Source organism: Trachurus japonicus, chromosome 24, assembly GCF_045865225.1.
Source record: "Trachurus japonicus isolate A0001 chromosome 24, Traja_1.0".
NCBI lineage: Eukaryota > Metazoa > Chordata > Actinopteri > Carangiformes > Carangidae > Trachurus > Trachurus japonicus.
The window spans coordinates 19,843,253-19,865,067 of record NC_140930.1 but is presented as its reverse complement, the minus strand read 5'-3'; the positions used below and the strand labels follow the sequence as shown (position 1 = coordinate 19,865,067).

The 21,815-nt window shown below is 41.5% G+C and overlaps 2 protein-coding genes across 2 annotated transcripts; both read left to right on the top strand.

The window, feature by feature from the left end:
* Positions 1 to 7,700: 7,700 nt before the first annotated feature.
* On the top strand, positions 7,701 to 9,314 carry LOC146961912 (ankyrin repeat domain-containing protein 9). Its single transcript, XM_085771061.1, has one exon. The coding sequence runs from the start codon at positions 7,938 to 7,940 to the stop codon at positions 8,847 to 8,849; it is 912 nt and encodes a 303-aa protein (XP_085627187.1). The 5' UTR covers positions 7,701 to 7,937; the 3' UTR covers positions 8,850 to 9,314.
* A 6,685-nt stretch (positions 9,315 to 15,999) lies between these two features.
* On the top strand, positions 16,000 to 21,341 carry olfcb1 (olfactory receptor C family, b1). Its single transcript, XM_085771197.1, has 6 exons — positions 16,000 to 16,265; positions 17,236 to 17,527; positions 18,000 to 18,842; positions 19,255 to 19,470; positions 19,849 to 19,966; positions 20,108 to 21,341. The coding sequence occupies exons 1-6, from the start codon at positions 16,054 to 16,056 to the stop codon at positions 21,259 to 21,261; spliced, it is 2,835 nt and encodes a 944-aa protein (XP_085627323.1). The 5' UTR covers positions 16,000 to 16,053; the 3' UTR covers positions 21,262 to 21,341.
* Positions 21,342 to 21,815: the final 474 nt, after the last annotated feature.

Here is a 21,815-nt window from a genome sequence, read left to right as displayed (position 1 = left end):
TTGTGATATTTCTGATATGACTGCGTGTGTACAGTGTCTCTGTATATTGGATTTTTTTTGTACCATACTCCAGCTGGAACATGTTTCACTTCACAGTAGCAGCAGCCACAGCTTCACTCTGCTGTTGCGGTGCAGCTGTGCACATTTCTCACCTGGAGCTGTAAAAGATAATTGTGTGGTCAAATTTGTTGTTTTTGCTACTAAGATGAAACTAAAAAAAAAAACTCCTGAGACAGCTGTGTCCTCCGAGTTTTTCTTGTTGAACTGCAGGAGCTGGTCTGCATGGGGACAGTGGTGATTAGACTGAGAGGAACAGACATAATTGGGATTGAATCAAAAGATTATGGTAATTTGATAAATTTATAGTTGACTGGATCAAATTTAGATTTGCATTTAACAGCTGGGTTATTTTTGGCCATATTTGAGTCATACCACTGCACAATAGAAAGCCAGTAGAGGGTCAACATAAAACCAAGTACTAGACACAAGTGGTGTAAATTCAAGATGCAGGCTAGAATCATCCCCATGTGGTTGTCTGTCTCTTTCACTCAGCTTAGTGTCAGGGGAGGGGGCTGCCTTGAGGAGGTCTCAAGATGATTAGTGACTATCTATGGTGCCTGCATACCTCCCAATGCAATAATGGTGGAATCCAATCCAATCTGACTTTATTTGTTGAGCACCTTAAAAGCATCCACAGTGAGCCAAAGTGCTGTACAGTATAATAAATACAGGACATAATAGCTCACAGAAGGCATGAAATTACATTCCAACTACAAATAAAATGAATTAAAACACAAGTTAAAATAATAGCCATAAAATAAAATCACACAAAGTCAGTGTCTTATTGTCAAAAGCCAAGGAGAAGAGGTGGGTTTTAAGAAGAGATGGAAATTCACATCACTAAGCAACATTCAACTCTAACCATGACTACTTCATTTCTAACCAAGGTCACTCTGGAAATTGCTACAATGTGTCTCATGAAATGACCCAAAAGAACTTTGTATTTGCCTCAGAGGACAATTCAATAGATGAGGAGTTTGTATAAATTTATAATGGATAGAATCATGGAGTCCAGTTTATGACTTTATAACTTTCTGGCATATAGTATTAGCAGCACTTTGCCAACACCTAGAGGTGTGCGCATCACAAAATGAACTTAGGACTGTGAGTCTTGTGGTGTTCATCACACCTGCTGTAAAAAAGTACAGGACAGAATGAACCCTGGTGGTTATGGCACAAAGATGTAGCTCCTCCAAACTGTTACTACGTGTTAGAGATGTCGCAGCCCATGGTCAGTCTGCTTGGTCATCTTGTCTTTTCTCTGATATCCATGGCGACAACACAACAGTGCTGAAGAAAGAGTCATTATCGTCTGTGGATGTTCTGCTCACGGCCGTGATCTCTGTTCTCTGTCATGGTACAGAGAACAGAGGGAATAGTTACTCATTAAGTGATGAAAAAAAAGGAAAAGGTAAGATACAAGGATGATTCTGGATACAGATACAAGATCATATACTGTATTTAAATACTTGATATGCTTTTTATACAACAATAAACAGGAAAAATTAACAACTCCCACAAGTGTGCGCAATGACATATACAGGTGGACATGGAAGAGTGAGAGAGACACAACACAAGGTCAGGTATATGTTCCTGCAGATTAAGTAAGCTGCAGTTTCAGGACTACACACGTGTGTGTAATGATTCATGATTGTATTGTTATAAACATGGCAGATGGTTAAAATTCTTTAACATAAGTGGTCATACTCAAACATTGATTGTCGTCCATCATCCTACTGAAATGCTGTCCAGTGGTAGTGAAAAACTAACTGCCTCCAGTTTTGCAAGAATCCTCCTAAGTATTAATCCAAACAATGAACGGGGGGTATTTATGACAGAACTAGCCTACAACTACAATGACTAATGTATTATGATTTATACTTGTTTATTGGCTACAGATGGTGGTGCAGTGGTTAGCACTGTCACCTGAGCACCACCCAGTGAACGAAAATATCCAGTCAACATGCACATGTTTGATGTTGACATTTTGTTTCGATTGTTTCTCTAATCACAGTTGCTTTAATCAAATTCAAATAGATCTGTCCTCAACAGTTTCGTTTTTATAGCAATGTTTTTGACACACGAGCAGCTGAGTCCTGTTAGCCACTTACCCTCCATTCAAATAAATGGTGTTTATGTCTGAAATTGCAGCTTTGGCCCTGAGGCTGTTGTTCACAGGCTGCTCGCCCACTCCTCCCACTCAGGTTTGTTTTTGAACACCTGTCAATCATCTTGATGGGCTGTCACCTTGCCTCAGAATGGGGCACCTGGCCTCTGTGAAACTGCAGAGAAAAACAACCAATCTGCAATTGAAAATAGATCCAATCGGAGGTTTGTGGCGAACACATGAGCATTACAGATTCATGAAATGTCTAAATTATTTGCTTGTTATTTCAGTGTTCGAAGAAGCTGGTGAACGATGGGTATATGTTATTGCATTGACATGGTGATTTTCACTTACCCAGTTTGTAGCATTTATAGAAGTGAACAGTAAGTTAAGATATGAATCACATGATATGTTCTGCTGTGTGTTTTGGTTCCCATGACAATACTGGTTCTTTTTATATTTTTGGGGAAGTAGATTCTGCTATTTCTTACCTGGTCCCTCTCGTTCCAGTGCAGCTCAATAAAAACACATATTTCTACTGGAGCGTGACAGCCATGACATTTTTTTGACTTAGTTCCATATGCATACAGCTTCATACAAATGTATGATACTGTCAGGCAGTGTGAAATGTGATGCTTGTACACGGGGCTACTTATAGGGAAAGGAAGAGGAAGGTGAGAACAAAGAAGATAAAGTCAGACAGACCAGACACACTGATACTCTCAGGAGCTTCACCTCAGGGTAAAACTGAAGGTTTTTACACAGGTCATGGAAACTCTCCTCTACCAACCACTGTGAATATTTTAACTGAAAAGCATCTGAAAAAGTTCACAATCAAAAAAAGCTAATTGCCATCGTGCTGGACAAAAGGCCACGTGATGACCAAGAGTTGAGAAAGGCTAGAAGTCAGCAAGTCAAAGAACTCATTAGGCATCATCCTCTGCAGACCCTCAATATCCAAATTCTCCAAATCCATTGGGAAAGACACTCCTGCCCTCCGAGGGCAAGCTGGAAGTAAGCACAGCCACACTGAAGTGCAGTCGGTGAAGTTAAAGTCAAAGATGAAGCCAGAGGTCAGTCTGTAAACTGTGATGGATTTTTAAAACAGATGCTTGAGTTTCAACATGAATTTCACTGATACACAATTATGTCCAAAAATACAGAAATAAGATTTAATCATTTGGTTTTATCATTTAATAATGATCAGTTTAATCCGAAGCAGTCTAAGAGGTTTAAAAACAATGGGACTTGATTTGAGGGACGCTTGAAAGGATGGGCCACCCCAGGTCACCCTGGCTCTCTTGATTGCAGTGCTGGTAGGGGCGAGGCCCTCCTGTCTGCAGTGCTAAAATTATAGCTAACCAGTTAGTTATTTTGAGGTCAAGAACAGATGATGGTCATGGTTAAAAAAGATTCAGTTGTTAACTGCTGGTAGAACACAAGAAGCAAATGCTAGTGATCCTGACGAACAACCATGAGAAGTCAAACAGCTGCTATAGGTTTGTATCAGATAAAATCAAAAGGTATCATTTGAGCAAAAGGTGACACTGTTGTAAATAATTTTTGTAGCTACCCTAGCTCAGCCTCCAATGCAGCACAATAATTTCTGTAAACAGCGTCTATTCCTTTATATATTTATTTACTAAGCAAATAAAATGATCTTTGGAAGTGTCCGTGGTGAGTGTTTGCATTAAAAGACAAATACCATGCTTTACAGACTCATATAGCAAGGACAAACATTGTGCTTTTGTCATCTCTGCAGACGGATCTTCACACAGACCTCATGATCTCTGGCCTCTCAGAGCATCAGGTGCCACCAGCACCACATTAATCGGCGGTAGAATTAAACAGTCACTTTGCATAGAAATCAGAACCACACATAGATCTGCTGTGCTTACAATACGTCCCACAGCATGCTAAAGTGCTGGTTGATCCGGCTCATTCTGACATGAATTCAATTGGTCGGAATAGAGGACTGTAATTACTGGGGACAAAAGGGACGTGGTCACGGCTGAAATGCGTTACTGACCACCCACCAAATGCAAATTCAATCAAAAGCTTAGCCAGAGGTGATCATCGGCTGCAGCTCTAATCAAAGCAATCTTAATAGTCGTGGTAAATTAATCAGCCACACTGGATTGAAGTATTCACAGCCATGTTCTGCTTTAATCTGAGATCCATGGAGGAAATAAATAAATCAAGCACGAGAGCTGCAGACAGCAAACGCAGACGTCCTGTGTCCAGCTGGAGACATCACACAGAGCTTCTGACACACACATGCTGTCAACACAGGCATCTATAGAGATACGTGAAACACATAAAACAGTAAATCCTGCACATAGGCTCAACCCTTCATGCTCTATTGCTTTACTTGGGTCAAGGTTGCAGAGGCAGAATGACTAAGGAAGAAGTTCTATCGAGACTCAGTGAGTCCAAGTTGGGCCCATATGCTCCCAGATGTGCCCTGCACTATCCAGATGCAGATTCAAATGGATAAGTATGCTATGTGTTATACATTATAGTCAGATATAATGATGCATTCATATCAGATGTAAATGGGGTCATTATATGATTTATTTCACCTTTTTGCTATCACCCAGTTATCTTAATTGTTAATCAAACCTGACAAATGATCATACATATTCTTAATCTTTGCTACAGCGTCTCCACTGAACTGAAACACAAGTTACATGGAGACATGCTGTGATGTGTGAAAGCGGGCTGATGAAGCTGATGGTTTGCCACTGTGTTTTCTTCTGTTTGAAGGACATACATGGACAAGTGTAGATAATGTTCACATTCAGTAGATCACTACTGCCCCAGTGTGGCCAGGGTTGACTACTACACAAGTTGAGCAGTTCTTGACCTAATATGGAATAGTACAGTTATCCAGTGGGGCTATTTACTATGACACAACCCAACAGATGGACTCAGTAGAATAACACAGGCAAGAAATTCCACTAATTAACCTAAATGACCCAACACACACCTCCGGGCTCTGTACGACCTATTTAATCAAGAATAAAAGTGAAGGAGCGCTGCATCACATAGAGTTTTCTCTCTGCACAGTACTGGAGGCAGACTTAAGTATTAGCACAACATACTTCAGAAAAATACATGTAAAAAAGCTGAGAGATTGTTTGGTTAGTTGTCGCAAGAAGAAAATAACTAACAAACAAAAAATAATCTCTCTCTCATTTCTTTTTTGTCCAAGCATAACAAATAAATGTCATCATTTCAGCTCATTATGAGATAATTTCACTCATCAAATATGCATGTTTATGATTTTACAGTCTCTTTTAATGAGTCTGATGACAGAAAATTTGGGGTTTGTTTGTTTGTTTGTTTGTTTGTTTGTTTGCTGCCACTTGCAGTATGATGATACACACTGGCACTGTGAAGTTTTCTGGACTGTAGCTGGTTTCCTATTGGTCAGGAAGGATCCACCACCCACACTGTTGCAGAAAACCTTCCTCTGTCAGGTACAGTAGACTTGCAGATTCATATACAGTAGAGGTGAATGATTACTGAATGGTTCGATTGGTCACAGGCCTGAGGTTCAAAAGGCAGGGTTCCTACGCAAGTATGGAAAGTATGGAATAATATGGAATTTGATTTTATACATTTCCAGGTCTTGAAAAGTATGGAAAACGGAAACTATTGTATGGAAATATATTTATCTTAATACTTATTCAGTCTTATTCACGTTTTGTATGCGCTATTGTAGGCTACCTAGCTACAATCTCCTGGAAATTATTTGGTTACGTAATGGCATACAAATTCAGAATAATGAAAACAAATTAATTGCATAATTTATTAGCATGAAACACATCTATTGGCTCAAATGTCACAAATTATTTGAATTTTTTTACTGAGACACTGCAAAAACTCAAAATCTTTCCAAGAATATTTGTCTTATTTCTTGTCAAAATGTCTCATTTCTAGTCAAAACTAATCTCTTTCCACTTAAAATAAGACTCATCACCTAAAAATTATCTTGTTTTTAGATAATTTGCACTTGTTTCAAACAAATTTTCACTTGAAATAAGTAGAAAAATGAAAGCAGTGAAAGCAAGATTTTTGTGCTTGTAATAAGAAAGAAAAAACTTGCTCCACTATCAGATTTTTCTACTTATTTCAAGTGAAAATCTGCTTGAAAGAAGTAAAACAAGCTACTTTTTATGTGATGAGTCTTATTTTAAGTATAATGAGATTTGTTTTGACTAGAAATGACATTTTGACTAAAAATAAGACAAATATTCTTGGTAAGTTTTTTGCAGTGGAAGTCCGGAAATTAGGGTCTGGAAAAAGTATGGAATTTGGAAATTTAAAATGTGTAGGAACCCTGAAAAGGGCCCAGGGCCTCATCTATATTTGGTGCTTGTCATTATCTTATCTGTTTGGTATGTTGGTGGCCTCATTACAGTATCTATAGAGCTGCTTTAAGAAAATAGAACCGCCATCACAATTATTTGTTTCAATTACAGTTTCCATGTGTGAAGTGTCAGTGTCAGTGTTGACGTGTTTAATCTGCAGTGCACACTGTTGCTGAAGGAGGGCGGAGGGGAGTTAGAGGAGGGGCAGGGCCTCTTATCTGACGGTGGTGTCCATTCCCACATTATATGTCCCAGGGTGTACGTGTGACTTTATTCAATAGTTAAGTAAAATGTGTCTTAAATAACATTATCTTTGCTGATACAGAGATAATTCAGTATTTGTTCATGTGTTGCCACAGGGTCCTCCTCCACACTTTCCTCGTATCATCTGTGAATAGCTCACCGCTTCTCTGCGGTCTCTGACACAAGAATAGATAGGCTACGGGTTAAAAATACCTGTCACACAAACCAGAAGAGACAGAGAATAATCCACAACTTGCTATGCATATAGTTCCTGAATGGACTCACTCCATCTAGACAGACATGGAATCACTTCTCTCAATGTTTTTGATTTTTTTTGTATCATCGTTTGAGAAATTACATAAAAGTTTTCTGGGAGTGAACTATAGTAGTTATGATAAGGTGTTTTCCTTAATTGTGACTTAAGGGAGGCTTACATGCTGAAAAATAAATAGGCCTATTGTAAAACATTGTGTAGTCTATAGCCTACTTCAACAGAGTAGGCTATAAAGGCCTCATTGGGGAGAAAAATCTGATATTTCAAGAATGCAGTCAGTGATAATAATAATGAAGTGGGGGAGAGGTTTTAAATTGAATTGGTCATGAAGGCTCCTGTGAAGTTCTGCCACTGTGAGTGAAAACACTGTATTAAAATTCAAAAAATTGGAATATCTTTTTTTTTCACGTTTTTTTTTTTTTATATTTCAATCAATATAGCCCCAACAGACCAAACTAAAAACGTCAAAGCTCTGAAGGTTTTATTTTATTTATTTATTTATTTTTTACCGTGATGAGGAATCGGCTCTAACACTGATTACTCACTGGGATCATATAATGATTATAACGCTGTTTGTCAATAAAGTTTCCGGGTCTGTGGACGTGATCGTGTTGTGCGCAGGCGCGCTGGCGCCCCACTGCAGAGACAGAGCAGTCCCGCAGCTGTCAGCGGCGCTCAGGAATGTCTGCTGCTCTGTCCCTGTACGACCCTCACCCTGGACACGGAGCTGTGGTCGTGTCTCTGCCGAGAAGACACACAATCATGTTTCCTGGTTCCGTCCACAGAGCTCCGCGGCTGTCGGGCTAATGGCTGCGTTAGCCGCGAAGGACACCGTAGTTTAACCGCACCGAGGAGGACCGAAGTTGCTCCGGTCGCCATGGCGTCTCTAACCGTCACGTCGGCGGCTCGCGGCTTCGAGAAGCATCGGAAGTCCTTCTCGCTGCTCTTCTACCGGGCCGTGAGGGACCTGAAGCCGGTCTGGATGCTGGAGGACATGCGGACGATGGAGACGTTTTACCAGGACGAGGACACCGGTCAGAGGACCTACAGCCCGTCGGAGGCGCTGCTGTACGCTATCGTCCACGACCACCAGGCGTACGCCCAGTACCTGCTGAGCCGGTACACCGACGAGGCGCTGGCCGAGCCCGGGGAGCGGTTCTGCTGCTGCCCGTCCTCCGCGCCCCACCTGGCCATGGCCGTCCGCTACGACCGGCGCTACATTCTCGGCCTCATCCTGCAGGAGACTCACCGGATATCCAGCGCGCCCTCCTACGCGGACCGAAGCGGGTGTTTCCACAAGGAGGACGGCCGGTCGCCTTTACATCTGGCCTGCGAGCTGCTGCGGCCGGAGGCGGTCATCATGCTGCTGGGGAACGGAGCGTCGCCGCACGCCCAGGACCACGGCGGGCTGACCCCGCTGGACGTCATCCTGGAGAAACTCAGGGACTCTGCGGCGGCGGCGGCGGCGGTGAGCAGCAGCGGTGGCAGCGGCGGGGAGAGGAGGCAGTGCTTGGACAACCTGCTCCTGTTCATGCCAAAGGTGCACTTTAAAATGAAAGCAGCGCTGGGCAGGGAGCCGGAGCGCTGGGGCAAGGTGCTTGGGGAGGAGACGTACGAGTACCTGGCTGGACGCAGCCCGGCGCCGCTCGTCCTCACCGCTATGCAAACTATCCTGAAGCAGCTGAGCCCAGCCTCCTTCCCGGACAGCCTGCACGAACTGCCCATCCCCTCCTCCCTCAAACCGCCCGGCCTGCCTGTGAGCCAGCGGGACAGGCAGAGGGTGGTGTAGCACCAGTGTGACATGATGCATGTTCTGTTTTAGCATATTGTGTGTGTGTGTGGGTGGGTGGGTGTGTGTGTGTTTATGTGTGCAAATGGATTGATAATTGTCTGGCTATATAGCAGTAACACTACTGATGAGACTTGAGTCTGAATCTGGCTGATGTGATCAGCTGGAGTGTGCAGAGCAGAGGGGGAATAAGCAGCCATACTCTTTAACTTTCATACACTAACTCTAATTCAGGCATTGACAACCATTTTTTGTCTAACCTCATTCTGGTGTGTTGCCTAATACTACTGCTATTGAATCTACTATGAAGTACCACCACTGAAGGCAGTTGTGGAATGTGTTACTGTTTTCATTTTTACCTACAAGTTGTATTTAAGAGTCGTGTTAAAGAAAGTGTTCTTCAGGTAACATGAAAACTCTCTGGATGACTGATTATTTTTAAATAAATAGGAATCCAAGTGACAATCTCACTCTGTCTTTCTTGTAGCCTACTGTGCTATTCGGTATGAGAGCGCAAACACGAACAACGTCCATTTTCAAAGCAGTTTAGTTCATGACTCATCTAAAGTCAGGCTGTGGCAGGCCTACAATGAATTCTGGATAAATGACGGCTTATTAAAAATGGCAGACTGAAGGACCTAATCTAACCACTGCGCTCAGTCTGTCCTCAGCAGAAAGTTTGTCTATTTGGAAGTATTCCACCATCCCATCACTCTCCAAAACACTGTCAGCAAACCATAGATTAAAAGCTATTTTATCCTTTTTTTGTTGTTGGTTGCTACTGGTGTTGAGTGTTACTTGGTAACACTGGTCTGAGTCAGTCTGTGTATGAGAAAAACTGGACAGACTGGACCAACACTAGCCTACAGACCAACATACAGTATGTCTGTCTGTCTGTCTGTCTCCTGTGACAGACACCTGCTGGCTGCTGTGCAACTTTACTGTAGAGCTGCAACTATATGTTTTATGCCCAGCTCAACTACTTCCTGAACTTAAGCAAGCTCCTTTACTTCCTGTCTTACATTATTGGACAAACTGATTAATCCAGGTGTGTCTGACCTCACAACAATGGTCAGACACACCTGGATTAATCAGTTTGGGAAAGGCCAGAATTTTTCTCCACCGAGTCCTTGCAATTGGGCTATTTCTATGCAACCAATCATTATTTTTTGGCTATATTTCTCGACATTACTATGAAATTGACCATTATTTTTAGGCTACTTCTAGACATTATGACGCAATTAATTGTTATTGTTTGTCTATTTATTGACATTATCACATAGTTAAAGCAGAAGTAAGTGGTCCGGTCGTTTTCGCTAATGCTGCGTTCCAGGCAGGCTTTTGAAATCGTAAATTACAGCTTCAAGTCACAACTTACGACTTTGTAGCGTTCCAGGCAACCCACTCGTGTTTCTCCGACCTGTTTTACCTGTGAAAGTCACTATAACGGCCACTCGTAACTTCCGACCGGTGAACTCGTACCAGATCGAACTGGTACGACTTCACGGTCGGAAAGATACGAGTTTCCTTGAACGCACCATAACAGTCCTCGTCCCTACGTCGCCACATTCACGGCGTCCCTTGGCTGCACACACAGCCCTGCATGCCGTTCTCTCTCCTCATTGGATAAAAACTGTAGGATACGATAAATGTTTTCTCCTCGGCTCAGAGCAGAGCAGAGGGACTGACAGACCCGTGTTTCAGACCAAACACTCTATGTAAGTGATTGCTGTCGGAAGATATAACTATTTAAGACTTATATTAACACAAATATATCACTTACTTCTGCTTTAATGGCCTGTAAATTAAAAGGTTACCGAACATTTCTTTGCAAAAATGCCACATGGGGCCACTGCTGGGGGTGTGATCTGTCAACATGGGAATCAAACCCAGACACACAGAGCTAATCAGACAGAAACATGACAATCTCTTTCTGAACACTGACATTAAGGAGCTGTCAACCTGTCTGACTCTGACATTAAAGTAGGTGATTAACACCACAAACATCCTAGATCAGGGCAACTCATTCCACAAAGGGCCACTGTGGCTGCAGGTTTTTTGTTCCAACCAACACCAGACCTGACTCTTCAACTGGTCTCAGTCTTCAGACAGTTGATTGGTCAAACTGTGTGCTCTTCATAGGTTGGACGGACGGCCCTTTGTGGAGCTGTTCCTAATAATCTGATTTAAAACACCTGTGTGTCCTGCAGGCTGCCCTCAGAGGTTGCCATGGAGATTTTACCTGCTGCTGAGTGACATTACAGTACGTTCATGTGCTTCTCAAACTCAGACTTACAACCTAAACATCTCTAACTGTAATCGTGTTAAGTTTCATGTGTGTGTGTGTGTGTGTGTGTGTGTGTGTGTGTGTGTGTGTGTGTGTGTGTGTGTGTGTGTGAATGCGTACACACACACACACACACACATACATTATGTGAGTGCCTATAGATCCATGATGCCCACTGCCTAGGAGTGTAAGCTCCATGTCACTAGTAAACAAGTGGCAGCTCCCTGATGACACTGCAGTCTAGGCTGACCATGTGTTGCTGCCAGTTCCCAGCAGAGAGCAGCATTGTTTAACTGTTCGACACGACAGGGCCTCATCAGCATCCTGAATTGACAGTAGGAGGTAGAAGTGTGTTATGTCTGTCCAGCAGATACACTAGCATGCCACTGCAGCTAGATGTTTTACATTACAGTGCTGTACACAAACTCAATAGGCTGTGAATGTTTTAGTCATGTATCAGAATTACTTATTTGTCACTTCCATAATACACAATACACACTTTGCATTATGGGTGCACAACATCATTGTCAATCAACTCAGGGAGGGCATGGCAGAGACATGTTACAAAAACAGTCTTTATGGTTGTAGACCTCCTCAACTTGGACCAGTTTCAGGTTACATCCCTGTTTATCCAGAGTCATATTATAAAAACTATATATCTGTCTGAAATTTGTCATAATTGCCACGTGGAGTCTTGAGTAATGGCTAAAAAGTGTTTTGTGGGCTCACTGTGACAACCAAAATCTAATAATATCCTTGAATCCAGGTATTGTGCAAAATCTGAAGACGTTCTGTGATGTATTTACTAAAATATAGTGTCTGCGGTAATGAAGGATGGATGAACGCTGTCGCTGGAGTTACTAAGAGTAAATTTGAGAAGAGCCTTCAGCTATCACACTCTTCTTCTAGAGCAACAACTCTCAACATTGGGCTTCCTGTCTATAAGGATTATAGATGGAGTTAGCTCAAGTGAGCCTATCCCTAGTCGGTAGGCTGCTTTAGACCTCGACTGCTGGGGGATTCCCATGATGCACTGCAAACTCTCTCTCGCTCACATTCTCTCCTCATTTACTGTTTTCATACTGTAAATCATACTGTTTGTTTATCTGTTAAGTGTCCATCCACACAGACAATATAGTTGTGGAAAACAACCATACATCATTATCTCAGTGAAAGAAAAAGCCACAAAAAAACCCCCCACTATGTTATTTAACATATTAAAATAGGATACTGAGCCAAATCTCAAGGCACCTGGACAGATATACTGGTATTTGGAGGATATGTGTATGCTCTAACATGACTTTGATTTGTATAGTATAGACACAGTTTTGGTGATGCAATACACTGAACATTTGTTGTGTTACATTCATACTGTATAATGTTTCCGTGCAAGTGACAAGCAAGACAAGGTAAGTTTATTTGTATAGCCAATTTTTCCGCTCAAAGGACTTCACACAGCGTCGCATCATAACATAACAAGCAATCAACACCAGCCGTGATGACTAAGTCAAGTGACATCACACAGTAAATTTTACTGTTAAGGAGTGGCTTAGGGGCTTTCCAGTTGACTAGTAGCCTACTTGTCAAACGGGTGAGATGATTGAAATAAAGTATGTCATTTTGTAGATATACTTGAGAAGAGGAAACTCAAGATCTAAGTTAAATCAAAGTTTCATTTTGACCAATCATGAGGTCTCCCTTGCTCTCACTACAACATGGAACCAGGCAGGGTTGCTTCCTCTTCAGATTGACCCTTGAACCTCTGGCCTCCAAAAGGCCTCCCTCTCATCTATCCATTGTCTATACACCGCTTACATGTGTAAGGTCAAGCACACACACACACTCACATTCAGGCACTATAAATTTAAAGTCACCCATCAACCTGTGCATGTTTTTGGACTGAGGGAGGAAGCTGGAGAACCTGGAGCGAGCCCAGGCAGACACGAGGAGAACATGCAAACCCTCAGGCTCCGGAGCGCTAACCATCGCACCACCGTGCTACCCTGTTCTAATAAACTCATAAACAAATATAAAATAAAACAAATTGATTGGGAACTTTAAAACTATGATTGACAAATGGAAACTTCTTCCTCTTTTTCTAACAGGGAATGTTGCTCGTACTCTCCAAATATCTTTATCTCTTTCAAAACATTCCCATTTTTCTCCTCATCCTTCAAGACAATTGGTTCCATTGTTATGCCCTTTATTGGGCTGATTGGCCTCCTCAAATCTCCAAGGCAGGGCCGATGTATAGGGGAGAAAGGTGATGATAATTCTAGGGGCCCAGCGACCAGTAGGGCCCACAAAAACCCCAGTAGTCTAATCTTTGTATGACTGATTAAGACCCTCACTAATACTCATAATTGCTGCATTAGCATCAAAAAAAGTAGGCTAAATAAAAAATGTTAATACATACGTAGTACTGTATAAGAAAAAAAACTGGAAAAGTTAGGGGGCAGGGGCCCACTTTAGTATTCTTTAAGGAGGCCCAAAATTCCTAGCAACGGCCCTGCTCCAAGGCACACCAAAACCCACAGCTAAAGGTGGCAGGAGGTTTCCCATCTTCAATACTACTGGGCCTTTAGTTCCCTCTGTCTATGCTGCCTGTGCTGTGATATTGAGTGATAAGATATTGGGCATCTTTTCTAGTCTAGTCTCCAAATCTTATGACATCTTAAAGCTACAGAATGACATATAGCAGATCAACAAATCCCTGGTGGCCTCATTGTGATATTGGGTTGCTCTGGTTTTTCTTTGACTCTTCCCTTTACATTACAACAATCTAGAAGAAATTTGATACACTGGTCCAGTTCCCACCCTAAGGTCTGGGGACCCTTTATTGATCATATTAGGAGATCAATCAATTTGTGGACATTTCAGTCACACACTGACATGCATGTGCATCCTTACTTTTGTTCTGTTTTGTTGTCATATTGTGGAAAAACAATCTCACAAATAAAACTTTTTGTGTGTTTATGTGTCACAAATCAGGTCTCTGGGTGGGAAATGACATCCTCTGTCCACAGACTGCCGACTCAGACAAAAAATGATAACCGTAAATACACCTCAGGAGAGAAGGGAACAGACAAAGATTTCATTTCCACTTGGGAAAACACTTCAGAAAAGTCTAATCAAGTATATTTATATGGCATTTTACATTTTTACAGAAATATGTAAAATAAAATTAAAATTTAAGATCACAGCAAGAACAAAACAAACAGTGAAACAATAATCAACAATAACAAAATCAAAACTTGTAAAACAGAAATAAATAAAAAAGGTTTTCAGATTGGACTTGAGAAATGCCAGGTCACTGATGGCTCGTAACTCCAGGGGTTAAGCATTTCAGTGTTTGGGAGCGGCCACAGAGTGGAACACAGCCGACAGTTTACGGCAGGTTATGGGGACTTTCAAGAATAGTTCTTATTAGCGAAGAGCTCTGCAGTGCTGACGAACTTTCAGGCACTCAGCCAGATATGATGTGGCAAGGCCATGAATAGCTTTAAAAACAAACATTAAAAGCTTAACATCATCATTAATTTGACAAGACATGCTGCTAATATAATAGTCACAAGTGTTATAAGACCGCAGTGGCCCAGGTTTGAGTCCACCATGTGGCCCTGTGCTCCCATCCCATCAAATTTAAGGCAAAAATAATATTTAAAGTGATGAACCTGGCAGTTTTTATTTAAATTTGTTTTTTCAAAGTTGCAGTGCATTGAGTCATGAAATGACACATGCATTTTGTCCTTTAGGTGATTTAGTGCAGACACTGAGGGTACTTTCTTTTCTCTCTTTTTTTTTTTTTTTTTTTACAACTGCTGAGAAGAAGAGATCTTCCGCAGGGGTCCTCCCCATGCCTCCTTTCACTGATGACCATTTATTTGGTTTTCCTGTTGTTGAGTGCCAGGTTGTTTATTAACCACTGTTCATGCTACTGTACTGGGTACCAGATCTTATAACATCATAGAAAGAAATCAGCAGTTCCCTTAAGCAGCACTTGAAGACGAGGTGGAGGGAAATTCCAACACAACTAGCCTTAGGGTGGAAACTTGTTTGGGTTCAGAAGAAATGCGATGAACGGGAATAGTTGCGTTTACTGTTGACGTATTTAGTTACTATAGTAATAGTAATACGGTAGGTTATAGTGTTATCAATAACAACATCAGTAATGATAATAAGTGAGTGTTTTTGCAGATCTAAAACTTGCAGCTCCTGCAGAAAGAGAGAGAAAGTGGAGTATGTATAAGCTTGAAGAAAAAGAGCTCACACTGATATCCCATTGGTCTTCACATTACCATATGTTTAGACCTGATCCCAATATACATGCGCAACTGAAAAAACAGTTTAAATACCTTTAAAGTGTCATTTAGTGCACCATCAACAAATGGAAAAGAGAAGCAGGTGCCTTTAGCCTGATAGTAATCATTCTTCCAGCTTACTGCCCTGCCCACATAATTTCTTGTCCTGCTCAATTTAGTCAATTCCGGTCCAACGACACACACAAAAAACAACACAACTCTTCATGCACACGAATTGAACCACAAACATCAGCACACCTCGTGTGCAATCACTTATTATAATATATAATAAGTGATTGCTCTTTGTTGAATCCAACAACCTATTAGTCATATATGACTAATAGGTTGTTGGAGTCTTTTGTTCAAGCCGTGACATAACAATCAGTCCAGGTCCCTGCGCTGCTCATCAGACCCACAGACAGTGATCTGTCAGCTGAGGAATGTCTTTGGTCAGGGTAAATGGGAAATGTGTGGCAGCTGAGATGTGATCTGTAAAAACATTCTTTGCAATAGTGCTTTAAACAGGTTTTCTTTGTTTATTGCTATGTTTAGCACCTCCCAAATTCCATTCAAGAGATCAAATAGTCCCTGTACATCACTGCAGCAGTTAGTCAACATGCATCTGTGTTGTCAGTTGTGTCGCTTTCTCTCAGCCGTGATGGTTCTGAGTGGGATCCTGTCACTGCATATTGAAGGATGTGATGTTGCGCAGTCTGTTTGTGGGGCCTATGCTCCAGGAGATATCATCCTAGGTATAATGTTGCCCAGTCATAACAACGCAAAGGGACTTGATGAACGGATTAAACCTGAAAGCTTTCTCTGCTCAGAGTGAGTATAAGACTTGGTGGATTTATTATATTACATATTCATAACAGTGTCAGCGAGGTCAACAGTACAACAACAGATAGACTGCCTTTACTTAAAATGTATTTAAACTCAACAAACAAAAAATACAGGGAATACAGTACAGATGGTATCCTGACATTTTGTAGCCTTGTTGGTTCAAAGTTTCTGTCCTCACTGTTATGTGGTTTTGTGTGAATGGATTTCTCAATAAACTGTAAATTAAAGTGTCACAGAAATTAACTGTAAGTACAAAGAAAGAAAAACTGATCAAATAATCAACCAGGGTAGGGATTTATGTTATTAGTTCAGTTGTTACCATTTCATAAATTATAAAGAATACAAGTTATAGTAATTTACTACCAAATATAACTGGGAGAGAGGAGCCTTTTTGTAACTCATACGTACATCTTCTTCATTTACCAGTTATGTTAGTAACTGATTAATAAATGGTTGTGAAAATGAGATGAAGAAACTAGATGATGATGGGGGAGAAGCAGCAACTGCAGGATGCACATGCACACGCTCTAAAAGAATAATATAATATTATATTATAATATTTTGTTTTTTATTTGCTGATCATCTATATTGCCTGTATTGTTATGTCTTCATCTGTATTGCACTAGCTATATAAACAAATCAGAAATAAAATAGATGGATGTTCTTCAACAGGGATGATAGTTATCAGTGATACCTACTCCAAAATTCCTGAGTCTCCTTTTAGCAAAGAGATTCTGCACCGTCCTTTGTCAGCCCAGTTTATTATTCAGGTGAACTCCCAGGCATTCTCAAGAGTAATCTCTTTGTAACTCAACTCATTTCATTCATAATTCAAACCTTTACACTTTTATATTGAGTCTATATACTTATATAGTTTATTACAAAAATAACTTGCTTTTTTTGGGCCCAATTCCTGAGAAATAGTTTAATCATTTTTAATATTGTTTATTTTCAGTTTTCATCTACGATCATTTATAAGAGCCTTGACTACAATACATCAGATTGAGGAGCTAAATGCATCTGGTTTCCTCCCCGGAGTACAACTTGGATATATGCTGTGTGACACCTGCGCATGCGCCAGCAAAGCTCTGCAGGATGTCGGCCACATGCTCGCAGTCAACGGCTCTCTGGATGTCACATGCAACTACACCGACTTCAGGCCCACAGTCAAGATTATTTTAGGAGCACTGTACTCCGAGCAGTCTATTGCTTTGGCCAGACTGCTCAATGTGTACATGGTCCCTCTGGTAAGTATTTATCACACATGTTTTCATTTTTGATCACTGATTCTACTGCCATTAGATGTCCTGAGGTGGTGACGTGTTTTTTAAATTATTATTTATTTAACATTTAATCAAATCAATTGAGTCTTGACTCTGCATTTGTTTCATAAATACTATGAGATATTGTTTCCCTGATGGAGTTGGGCATTCATTTTAAATTTAGTTTGTCTTATGTAGAAGCAAATAATTTGTTTCAGACAAAGCACAAACTTTGGAAGCAGTAGGAAATGGTTTCTTCTGCTGCAACCCTGTCCTGAAACATCACCCTTACAGGAGCCGGCATACATGCCCCCCCATTGTTAGGGTTACCCTAATTACTGTAATACAAGGACTGCTGTACTGACAGTGGAATACAACTTTGTCTCCAATGGTAAATGGTAAATGGTGTTTAGTCTCTCACATTTAAAATTCCTCTTGTCTAATTTCATCTTATCAGCTGAGCAGCACATCATCTTCACCAGAACTGAGTGATAAGATGCGCTATCCAGTTTTCCTGCGCACTGTTCCAAGTGACATTCATCAGACTAAAGCTTTGGCCAAACTGATGCATCAGTATAACTGGAACTGGGTTGGCGTTGTGTATGGAGATGATGAATACGGCAGAGCAGCTTACCAGAACTTCCTCATCGATGCTGAGGCAAATGATGTGTGCCTGGCTTTCAGTGAGATGTGGCCTCATAACCTTGATAACTCACAGAGTGGGGAACGTATCAAGCAGGTCGCTCAGCAGATCCGGTCCACCAAAGCCCGAGTGATACTGCTAATCCTCAGGGAACAACAGGTGGAGACCCTCTTTAAGGAAATGATTCAGACCAACACATCAAGGATCTGGATTTCCAGTGATGCCTGGTCTAGGAGTTGGTCCCTTGCCCAGATGGATGGCATTAACAAAGTTGGGGACATCTTAGGCATCACTTTTGTTACAGACAAGAGTGAATCATTTGATAATTACCTGAAGAATCTCACAGCAACCCCAGGAGGATACAACTACTTCATTGAAGAATATAAGAACCTGAGATTCAATTGTTCCCCTGAATGTTTCTCAAACAACCCTCCATCCCACTGTCCATCACCTGAACTTCTGAAAATAAAATCTGACAATGCTTGCAACATCAAGGATCCCCAAGAACAAAATGATGACTTTCTTTTGACAGCTGCGGACACAAGCGAAGCCTACCTCAACAGAGTCGCAGTGTGGGCTGTAGCAAACACTCTCAAGAAATTATTGAAGTGTGATAACTCCTCATGCTCCGGAGAAATTAACTTCCCACCATGGAAGGTGAGAACTGATATTTTCTCCAGATAAGAATATGCGTATAGCTTCTTCATACTTCAGAAACTAATGTAATGTATTTATTAGAATTCTTAAGCTGTGTTCTAATTCAGGGGTCGCAGGGAGATGACAAATATGTGGCCTGTCATGGATTGTAGACCACAAAACCCAAATTGAAAGATTGCCTGATTGGTGTTTTTTTTGCTTTCATTACTGGTGAACAATGAATCTTCTATTTCCCTGCCGCATTTAATGTAGCCTTTAAAATGAGACAGCCTGGTTGTGCCGATGTGAAACAATTGGTCTTCAAACACAGCATTGAAGTACGCCGCCTCTGAATTGGAACATAGTATTAGAATGAGTCTTTTGTCTCTGCAAAGGCACAGCTTTAATTAAAATTTTACTCCTTGCTTTGCAGCTTCTCAAAGAGCTCAAGAAGATCAGGTTTAAATTGGACAACCGAATCTTCTACTTTGATGAAAATGGTGATTTCGTAAATGGGTATGATCTGATTGCATGGGAAAAATATGGACACCGCAGAAGATTTAAGAGTATTGGGCGATACAATATCCTTGGTGAACAAGTAGAAATTGATGCGGAGAATCTCACCTGGATGTCAACAGGCAACATCACGGTAAGTAACAAACAATGAAACTACTCGCAGATTTTATCACAGCAAAAGTCAATGTGATTGGGATGTTATCGTTATTCAATTCTGGGGAGAAAGATGTTACTAAAGACATTCAGGGCCTTAAAGTGCAGCTTGTAGATGAGGCTAGAAGACTATGTGCAACCTACTGTGTTGTGCGCATGCCTAAACCCTTAATAAATCCTCTGTGGACCAGGTATGTCCATGCTTGGAGGAAGTTGAACATCTGGCCTCTAACAGCCAGACAGACTTATGTAGTGTTTTACTGCTTACAACATAATCACCACTCCACAGAGGTAGGCCTTTGTGTCTCTGAGTATGACCAGTGGGTGTTTTGCCTTATTTCTTGTTTTACTCTTGCAGACACCTCAGTCCAGATGCTCAGAGATCTGCCCCGTGGGCTGGGTGAAGAAGATCTTGAATGTATCCTGCTGTTACAACTGCACCGAGTGTGCTGAAGGGACCTACACAGATACCCCAGGTATGACTGATTGGTTTACTGGTTTTTTAATTCTGTTTCAAAATGTCTGTCTCATGTGATTGCTTCAATACCTGTCAAAACCCCTTACACAAGCTAAATAAAAACTCAAGTGAGACCATATATCACCATCTTCTTCAACAGATTCTATAGCCTGCAAAAAATGCCCCAATGGAACTTGGTCTCTCAAGGGCTGGGATCACTGCCAGCCAAGAACGGAGTCCTACCTGCGATGGGGCGATCCTCATCCCATCGCCCTGATGGCGGCTACTGGCTTTGGCATTTTGCTGTTGTTGGTTATCTTGATTATCTTTCTTGTATACAGAAACTCCCCACCTATGAAAAGAGCTGAGGTGAGACTGTCCTGTGTGATGATGGCTGGTCTGGCAGTGAGTTTTGCAAGTGTGATCTGCTACATCGGCAGGCCCAATGCACACATCTGCCGGGCCCGTCAGGTCATGTATGCCATGGGCTTTACCTTGTGTGTGTCCTCCATCCTAGTAAAGGCCTTTCGTACCTTCCTGGCTTTCATCCCCTTCGGTCAGATGATGAACAGACGACTACACAAATGTTACAAGCCATTGGTCATTATCATAGTGATGACAACTTTTCAGGGGCTCAATTGTGTTCTCTGGATGATCTTTGACTCTCCTTATGTCATGAAACCAACGCCACTCCCACAAAGCATGGAGAACTTTATCATTTGTTGTGAAGGCACGACATACATAGGTTTTGCCATCATGTTGAGTTACATAGCTCTACTGGCATTTATTGGCTTTCTCTTGGCCTTCAAAGGCAGGAAGGTTCCTCAGGAGTTCAGTGAAACAGGCTACATCATTTTTAGCATGCTGATGTACTTGTTTGTGTGGATGTGTTTTATCCCAGTCTACATCACCACCAGCAAAAGGGGTAATCCTGTGCAGGCTTCAGCCATTCTCATATCCAGCTACGGCATCATCTTCTGCCATTTTCTGCCCAAGTGCTATGAAGCACTTTGTGGGTCAAAGACTGACACACTGGAGAGAATTCTGAGGAGGTGGCGAGTCGTCTCAGGTCCAAATCTCGATTCAGAGACAGGGTTAGAGACAAGCATAGACGTTCCTGCGATGACCATACCCTTACAGAAGAATGACAGCAGGTTTTCCATATCAAGCACAACAACTATACTGAAGAGCGAGGTCAGCCCCACTGACTCAGAGCCAGTCATAATTCCCACATGTGAAGAAAAGAGTCCTTCCTATACCCTGTGTAGGATGTTGGGGACAAATGTAACAAGGAGACGTAGGAGTTCCATCTAAATACTTTTCTTTTCTTCTTTTACCATTCTTTGTAAGATGTTGTAAAATATTTTGAGCTGTAAATCCAAAGTTATATTGTAATTTCTATTATTACTGACCTGTCGTATTTTATGACTTGTTGTACATTGTTTATATGCAACGAGTTTTGTGTGTACCGCATTATCAGCAAACTGTCATTAAATGGCATTTCATGATATTGCTGAGTTTCCTAATGTGATAAGGGCAATTGAGTTTACCCATACCAATGATTAGACACTGATCAATCTACAAAACCATCACTCTGTTAATGTACATGTGGCAAGGTGAAGAGGGCCCGGGCGGGGATTGAACCCACACCTCCCAGGTAAGAGTCATGCACGCTTGCCAGTCACCCAAAGGGACATCCCCTTGGCCAAGTAGCCAGGGCACATGATCAATTGGATGCATAGTGACAAGAACCTCAACTGTGAACAAAGAGTAGACACGGTCGCGCACATCCAGTTTAAAGCAGAACTATGCAGGATTTTGGCTGTAATTATTGTGGCTCAGAGTCACTGTGATGGTTGAGTGACCTG

Excerpts from the sequence above, each read along its gene's own strand:
- LOC146961912 (XM_085771061.1), top strand. The coding sequence starts at position 7,938 with ATGGCGTCTCTAACCGTCACGTCGGCGGCTCGCGGCTTCGAGAAGCAT.
- olfcb1 (XM_085771197.1), top strand. The coding sequence starts at position 16,054 with ATGCATCTGTGTTGTCAGTTGTGTCGCTTTCTCTCAGCCGTGATGGTT. Across the intron at positions 17,528-17,999 it reads ATGTGTACATGGTCCCTCTG|CTGAGCAGCACATCATCTTC; the intron begins GTAAGTATTTAT and ends TCATCTTATCAG. Across the intron at positions 19,471-19,848 it reads TGTCAACAGGCAACATCACG|ACACCTCAGTCCAGATGCTC; the intron begins GTAAGTAACAAA and ends TTACTCTTGCAG.